Here is a 9214-nt window from a genome sequence, read left to right on the forward strand (position 1 = left end):
TGTTTGTTTGTTTGTTTGTTTGAAATATAATTAAAAAAATAATTTTCTATTTATATGATTTTCTTTTTTATTTTTTTTTATAAAAATTTAATATATAATTTTTATCTCTATTTTAAAATAGAAATCTTTATAATTATAAATTATTCAACTTTAAAAATAAAAGTTAAATAATATAAAATTTTAAAACACAAAATTTAAATGGTTGTAGATTTACAAATTAATTGTTTTTTTTTGATCTTTTATTTACATATTTATTATTTTATTTTTTAAAAAACTAAAATAATTATTGATATTATTACAATTGCTTTTAATAATAAATTTAAATGAATTTTAATGCCATTGCTTTTGTTTGGTATTAAATTGGCAGAGTCGGTTTCTTCTATTATATCTTGATTGTTGATTGTTAAAACATTCGAATTTAAACCATAGTAACTATTTGAAAGATATATATCGAAACTTTGTTTATTTGGAATTTGTAGTTGTTTAGTATAGAAATCAAACCTAAATAATCCATCATCCTTGTAAAAATGAAATGGTACAATCTTATTTTCGAAACTAACTATTAAATTTAAACTGTTATATTGTTGGGTTGGTATTTCGTTACAATTAAGTGACCCGTTAATGTTAATATGTCCTAAATAGTATCCTTCAAACTTATCTTTCTTTTTTACTATTTGGCTTGAAAAAATAGTGGGTGCTATATTTTTTAAAAGAAAAAAATTAATATCAAAAATATTATAATTAATTAATTTATATATTTAATTAATACATACCAACTAAAAATATAAATGTAGATTTTAAATATTTATCTGAATAATTTAAAATACCACAATGGTTAATTGAGCTTAAAGATATTGATGGTGGAAGTGTGCATTCTAGTCTAAATGAATAATAATCACCAGTATTTTTAGTTGAAATACAGTTTAGTTGTTGATCGAAATATGTGATTTTTGAGTTTTCTGATAAACCATTTCCATCAATTATTATTTTATTATTTATAAATTTTGCTGCTGTTATTGCTGGTGGTGAATCTGAGAGTTTGTTGTATTGGAATGTTGCATTGGAACCTTTAATACTAAAAATAATATCAAATATATCCAATGTTGGTATTTGTTCGTATGGGTAAACAAATTTGAATATTCCAGAGTCAAAAAATGAAAATGAGGTTCTTATTCCTAAAATATTAACATGGATATCGTTTTCAAAATAGTTTTCTGGTGTTATTTCGCTACAATTAATACTGGCATTAATATTTAAATATCCACCATCAAAATTTGCTGAATAAACTTTAGGTTCTATTGAAAAAAGAATAATTGGTTAATATATTTTTTAAAATATAAAGTCAATATTATATATTTATATTTACTTGGATAATATCTAATAGTTTTGCTGAATGTATAGTCATCATAAATTATAGCACCACATGTTGGAAAGCAGTCAGTTTCATTGCACTCCTTTAGTTTGCAGAGTAATGATGTTGGTGATGATTGGTTGCATTCTAATGGCTTGAATAAATATGATAGAGATGCTTCTAAAACTAAATTTTCTCCACTGATTTTAATTGTATTGTTTTCTAAAATATTAGAAGATTCAATTTTTGGTTCTAAATATGAAAAAATTGAAACTTTGTTTGTTTCGGTCCCATTAACTGATACTACAATTGATAAATAAATTGATGCAAATAGTTTTGGTAAAGTACATGATAATTGATTTGGTCCTTTATCTTGAATATTTTGACATTCACCATTTCTTTGGTTCATTATTAAATAAACCATAATGTTATTGTTTCTATTGTTATTATTATCATAGTAGTAATTTATTGTTATATTTTGTTCCCCAATTGGATATATTTTAATTGTTTCATTTGTATAAATAAAAGGTACCACATTTAAAACTAAATTATTTGATGTAAAACCACGGCTAACTAATTTAATATCTAAAGATCCAGTAAAATATGTTTCTGTTACGATGGAGCCAATAAAGCATTCTATCTCATTGTTATTGTTTTCTATATCTAAATTCTTACAATTTGAGGAAATTTCTTGATCTTTATGGTATACTTTGATTGAACTAAGCAATGAGTCTATATCTTGGGCACCAGTTTTAAGGTTTCTTGTGGTTATTAAGACACTTGAGTCTATTTGAGTTATAGTTTCAATTGTAGGTGTTGCAATTAAAAATTCATAAACATTATTCCATTCACCAATGGTAATACTTGCTTTTAAACTTGATTTTATATCAAATATATCACCAATATTGATACTACATTGAATAATTTGTTGTTCTAAAGAAATTGAGCTATTTTTTATACTGTTGCATTGAGTTTTTGAATTGGTATTATCATTATTTATTATTACTATATTATATTGCTCGAGTTGTTTGATACTCCAAATATATTCCCCTAACCACGATAAAATTAAATGTGAATCTCCTTCTTTTATACTTGCAAATGATTTTATTTCTGGTGTGAGTGTTAAGTATAAGTTGTTTGATTTAATAACATTTTGATCTATTGTATTGGTGACATAAAATTCACAATTCTCTATTGCCAAAGGTAATGTTAATTGAATTTCATTTTCACTAAAACTAGTTGGTTTAATTATAACTTGACCAAACCCAAAATTTACAAATGATTGACTTGTGAAACCACTTCCCACAATTATCAGGTTATTTTGGTTTTGTGTATAATTATTTATTTCTAAACAACTAAAATTATAAATAATATTAATATTATTTATATTATTTTTATCAAAAGAAAATAAGATTGGTACTTACTTTATAAAATAAATTAGGTTTAATATAAAAAATAAATAAAGAATTTTCATTCTTTTATCTTTTAATAAGCATAGTTATAATCTGAGAAAAAAAATCAAAAAAATTAAAAAAAAAAAAAAAAAAAAATTTCGTTTTAAAAAAATCCATTTTCGTTTATTTTTTTTAAATTATATTTTAATTTTCTTTTTTCAAAACTTAATATATAATATATAATATCTGAAAAATAATTTAAATTTAGAAATCTTTACGAACATTCATCGAAAAAATGTTTTTATGTTGGACCAAGAAGATCCGATAGACTTGCCAGTGGATTGTAAAAGATTAATAAAATAAATATCTAAAATTTAAAATTTAAAATAGTTTTAATCCTTTTTTTTTTTATTTAAATCTATTGTTTGAAAATTGTAGAAATTAAAGTATTGTATTTTTCTATTTTATTTTCTTTTTTATTTGTTTCTATAAATGGAGAAATACTTGATTGATATCTTTGATTATTTTCTATTGACCATACGAAATTCCCACTAATAAGATAGTGAACATGGTTTAAAAGAGACTGAACTACCTTTCTATCCTCTACATCCTCAAACTCGTGCAGCAGTAATGGTTCATCTGTGATGATATCTTTGATATATGTGTTAGCTTCGTTAAAAAGATATTCACAAACCTGATCAAACGTGCTGAATTTAGTTGAATCTTTTTGTAAAAAATAAAAAGTGTTACAATAAGCATTTTCATTTAAAATTTCTTTTGCATAGGATACAGCATCGTTAACTATAGATATTTGAATGGAAGCTCTATTTAATATCTTTCTAAATCTTGGGTTTAACCATAGTTTAACATCTAAATCTTTAAACAAAATAAAATTTAAAGCACAACATGCAATAATCCCTACATTGATAGTTCTAATACAAAAGTTAACATTAGAATTATATAATTAACTATTTGTAATTACTTTTATATACATTTACCTTATACATCTATATAATTGATAAGATGGATAAAAATCTTTTTCTTTACTATGAATTTTTGAAAAAGGTACCAGAGTCCACAAGCAAATTACCAATTCGTTAATTAAAAGATTAAATGCATCCAATCTTTCCCTTCCGCAATATTCGAATAACTTATTTCTAAAAAAAACTGTATACTCTTCTAATTTTGAATTTTTATTGGTTATTGTTCCATTAATTAATGCTTTTTCTACATTTAATACTGTAGAATCTGTTTTTTTATCATCAATTTCTAAACTGTCTAAATAATCATCTATTAAAAATGACCATTGAATAAATCTACCTGTCATTAAAGATTGAGAATGATTACAAAGTGGCCACATATATGCACAACTTGATAAACATGAATTAATATAACTGAATGATTTTTTATCATCTATTTGAAAAATTCCTAAATTTACCGACTCTTTGAAACACTCCAAAATAAATTTATTATCACAAGGTTCGTGATTCCATTCGTGTGGATATATAAATGATTCTTTTAAAGATATTAAACTTCTTTTTTGTTTTATAGCTTCCATTTTATATTTTAAAATATTTAAATATAAAAAAAAAATTTTAATTTATTTTTTTTTTTATAGCTTTGAATTATTTAAAAAAAAATAAAATATTTTAAAAAAAAAATAAAACAAAACAATAGATGAAATTAAGGAATAATGACCTTAACAATTTAAAAATATCTTTATAAAAACATTCATTCTCCATTTCAATAAAATAATTTACAAATATAAATTAAAGATATATATATAAAAAAAAAATAATAATTTGGTTTGGGATTTAAAAAAAATCTTTATAAAAAAAGAAAAATAACATTATATTTTTTTAAAATCGGTAGAGATTAAAACAATTAAAAACACAATTTAATAATTATTATTGTTTATATTATTAATATTAATTATATAAAATAAAAAATACAAAAAAATTTTTGTTATAAATGCAAAAATAAAAATATTTTGTGAAATTAAAAAAAAATTTTAAACCTTTTTAAAAACTCAATTTTTTTATTTAATTTGTTTAAAAATATTAAAAAATATATTCCTTTTGTTTAGAAATAGTTGAGATTATTATATTGTAATTCCAAATTGAATTCCCTGAGGAATTAAACCCTGTGAATGGAGAATTGTTTAAAATATATCTATATGTCCAATTCAAAATACCAAGTAATGGACCCTATACAATAAAAAATGGACATAATTCTTTTAATTGGATCTTTAAACTCTTTTAATAATAACTCCTCGTCTCTAATTATTTCCCTAATATGTATTGGCTTTATTATAAAGGTATTTACAAACTTGTTCAAAGTTATATATATATTTGTGCCCTTTTTGTAGAAAAAGCAAGGCATTACAATTATCGTTGGCAATTTCTTTGCTAAATGAAACTGCTTCATTGACATTTGAGGTTTGATATCAAACTCTATTTAAAATTTTCGAAATCTTATAATTAACCACATAATAGGAAACAAAATTTAATTAAAATAATAACCTTATATTAATAGTTCCAATAACAAAAATAATTTATATAAAAATATTTTCTATATATACCTTTATTATTAATAAGAAGGATAAAAACCTTTTTTCTTGTGGTGACTTTTTGAAAAATGAGAATAAGGTCCACTAACATGCTCTCAATTCATTTATAAATACAATTAGAAATTGGTGAAACTTGAGATAGTAACTAATTTAGCCACTTTTCCTTTTTCTTTATCTTAACCTGAGTGATTTTTCTATTTTATTCTTAAATAACAATATTATTATTATTCTTGGATTATCTAAACTTTGATTTCTTTACCAAACTTTCATTTTTTTAACTAAAATGTAAATCAACTGATTGTGACAATGAAAAAAATTCATTTGAAAGGTTCTGAACCATGGAATATAAAAAACTAAATTATGAAATGTGTGTTTAAAAATAAATTATTTTTTAATTTATTTTAATTAATATATTATTGTTACTATTGTTAATTATTTTAAATAATATATTTTAAACAAAAATTTAAAAGAAATAATTTTAAAATATAAAAAAACAATGAAAAATTAATCTAAAAAATAATGAATGGTGAAATAAAAAATTAAAAAGGGTTTTTTTTTAAAGAAAGTGGTTATAAATTATTTTTATTTTTTGAATTATTGGGTTTATAGAGTTAAATTAGAGTCTGTTTACGGTGGTTGAGATGATTACCTGATGCAATTAAATTGGTATCTTTGTTACAAAAGATGGCAAAATACTGCAATGGAGGTATGACAATCCAATAGATTTAATTTATCAACAGGGTCAATAGCTTTTTTCTTGTACACAAGATCTTACCAAAACTATTTCATAAATTCTTTTGAATAAATGAACGTAATGGAAGAGAAAATATCAGATAAAAGATTTAAAAATCAAATATTAAAAAAAAAATGCGTTACTTTAAAACAACTCTTGCTTTTTCAAAAATGTTTTATGTACAAGGTTTATCAATTTGATAAAAATTGAAAAAGCATTTCGGTGTCGTTGTTTAAAAGTGGCTTTTTTTTTTTTTTTTTTTTTTGATTTTAATTCTTTGACCAATATCTTCAAAAGATAAAGTCTGTTGGAAACTAAATTTTCTTGAACTCCCATACTACCAAATAGAATCGCTGGTTGTAGTCTCGTTAAAACAAAATCAACAGAGGTTCTACCAAGTAGGATGAATTATAGATATTCTATAAACATGGCGAGGCGTTGCTTGAAACAGAAATAAATATTGAGTATTAAAACTTGAGTGATGAAATATGATTTGGTGATTGAGTAATAAATTTTTGGTTGTTGTAACTATTATTATTGGTTATTATTACTGCTATTATAATATTTAAATGTTTAAGTGATGGAGCAAACTGAACAAAAACCAAATCTATAATCAATTAAACCTAAAATATAAATTCTTTATAACTGAAAATAAAGATAAAATAAAAAGTAATTATACAATTATATACATATAGTGCATAATTATAACTTTGAGGCGTGGAAACTTATATGGCAGACATCAGAAAAATCGATTATCCATTAACCTGTTCTTTCCATTAGAATCAACTTCCTAAACAAAGCTTGGATAGGAGAGATTACATCCTTGATATTCAAGATTGTAAAATTGAACAATATGAAAACCTTTCCCAAAAAGTACACTATAAGGATATATTAATGAAGACATTAAATAATGCTTTGGGGCACATATATAAAATGAAGTCATAATCCTTTATCATCATCATCTTTCTTCAAGATGATTTATTGACGATGAGTGTGTTTGAGCATTTCCAAAGTTTCTAAAATATTCTCTAAACCTTTACCCTCTCCTCCAGTGGTAAGGCCTTCGAATAATTTAGTTGATGATGAAGCACTAGAAGCGGCAACACCATTGTTGTTGTTGTAGTTGTTGTTGTTGTCTTCATTACCACCATTGATAATATTTTGAATTTGTGATTTTGATGGAATATTTGAACCAGTTGATGATGATGATGGTAATGGGAGTTGATGTGTTGATTTATTGAAATTTAAATTTGATGTAAATTGTTCTGGGTCATCTTTATCAACACAGCCAGTAATTCTGATTTTAACTGGACGAAGACATTCTTCTCTTTCAAGAATATATCTTTCTAATTTTTCTTTTTCTTCTTTTGGTATTTCATTGATATTTTGTAAAGAAAGTAACTTGATAAATTTATCAATTTTTCTTAACTGTTTAAAAAAAAAAAAAAAAAAAAAGAAATTAATATTTTTATACTTTTTCTTTTTTTAACTGTTTTAAATACTTACATATCTATATGGCCATTTTCTTCTTGTGCACTCTTTAAATCTTTTGCAAAGCATTGATTCTGAAATACCTAATCTGGCAGCAGCTTCTTTTTGTGGTAAAATTAATAAATCAGTGATATCAATATAATTTGGATCATTAGTATTGATTGCAGAGCATTCATCAACTAATTTGTTGCTACTTGATGATGATGATGATGCAGCACCGGAAGTTGGAATATTATTAAGAGATGGTGATGATGGTGGTGAGTTTGATTTTGGTGATGATGGTTCTTCATTTTCCATTTCGTCACATTTTCTCTTATTTGGTTTTGAAATAATATGGAATGGGGTACTAGCTACTTGAGATACGACACGAATTTGTTTATCTGATGAGATATCAGAAAGGGTGAAACTAATACAAAAGAGTTGATTTGGATATTTGGCAGAGACTTCATTAAGTTTTAATTTGTTGAAAATAACAAAACCATTCTTTTCAACGAGAATACTTTTAACACCTTGAAGTAATTGTTGGTTCTTGCTAAGGTTATTTTGAGATGCAATATTATTACCTTTGAATGGATATGGGGACAATGAAGCATTAACAATTAAATAACCAGAGGTTTGGTTAATAATATCTTGATCAACTAAAACGACGATGGCTGGATGAATATAACGATTACAAATAATAGTTTCTGATGGTTGTTGTTGAATGGTTAAAGCTTGTTGTGGTGATGAAGATGGTGAAAATGAAGCTTGTTGGATTGGTTGTGATGTTATTGGTTGTTGTAATGGTGATTGTGGTTGTTGTGTTGGATGGCCATAATCTAAATCTTCATCGGATTCATCAGATGAAAAAGAGGAAGATGGTGAGGATACGGAATTTACATTATAATACTTTAAATTCTCTAAAAGAATTGATTCTCTCTTTTTAATTTGTTGGAGTTCTTGTAACCATTGTTGAATTTGTTTATTTTTAAAATCACTGTTGTTTGATGGTGAGTGTGGTTGCTCATATGGTGATTTGAAGTCTGATGAATTATTATTTTCACTTTGAAGTGCAACAATTGGAACTGAATAAGATGGTGATGATGAAGCAGATGATGGGGATGAATGTAATGATGAAGATGACGAGGAAGAAGAATGCTGTGATGGTGATACAGTGAGATGTTGTTGGAATTGCCTAAAGGTGGGTAAACTATTTGAACCAAAATGTTTCATCATACTATCTAAACCATTGTTACTATTGTTATTGTATCTTGGTTTTGGTGAATATTCTCCATTATCACTTTCATCGCTGCTATTAAATTGGTCTTGTGAAAATTTAAATTTTTTTGATTCGTGAATATAACCACCATTATTGTTGTTATTATCGAATGATTTCAATGGTTGAATGTTATATTGAGAATATTGATGATGTTGGTTAATATAATGATTATTATTGGAAGAGAAATTCCAGCCACTTAAATATTCGTCTCTTTGGGGGTTCTTTACTTGATCTTGTGATAATAATAAAGAATGTATAGAAGGTTTATTACCTCCTAGCAATATAGGGGGATGTACTTTTTGCATTTTATTGATATATAAATAATTTTATTATGTTATTATATATATGGTGGATGAAAATATTGAATGATTTTTTTTTTTTTTTTGAATATTTTTTTATTTCTGGAAATTTTGTTTTT

At 24.2% G+C, this 9214-nt stretch overlaps 2 protein-coding genes across 2 annotated transcripts; both read right to left on the reverse strand.

The window, feature by feature from the left end:
* Positions 1–266: 266 nt before the first annotated feature.
* DICPUDRAFT_153883 (uncharacterized protein) lies at positions 267–4303 on the reverse strand (the record flags this gene model as incomplete). Its single annotated transcript, XM_003289442.1, has 6 exons — positions 267–559; positions 774–1295; positions 1367–2706; positions 3076–3112; positions 3250–3677; positions 3744–4303. 6 exons carry the CDS (start codon positions 4301–4303, stop codon positions 267–269), a joined length of 3180 nt encoding a protein of 1059 aa, XP_003289490.1.
* A 2722-nt stretch (positions 4304–7025) lies between these two features.
* DICPUDRAFT_153885 (uncharacterized protein) lies at positions 7026–9101 on the reverse strand (the record flags this gene model as incomplete). Its single annotated transcript, XM_003289443.1, has 2 exons — positions 7026–7475; positions 7554–9101. The coding sequence occupies 2 exons, from the start codon at positions 9099–9101 to the stop codon at positions 7026–7028; spliced, it is 1998 nt and encodes a 665-aa protein (XP_003289491.1).
* Positions 9102–9214: the final 113 nt, after the last annotated feature.

The sequence above is a fragment of the Dictyostelium purpureum genome, assembly GCF_000190715.1.
Source record: "Dictyostelium purpureum unplaced genomic scaffold DICPUscaffold_177, whole genome shotgun sequence".
Taxonomy (NCBI): Eukaryota; Evosea; class Eumycetozoa; order Dictyosteliales; family Dictyosteliaceae; genus Dictyostelium; species Dictyostelium purpureum.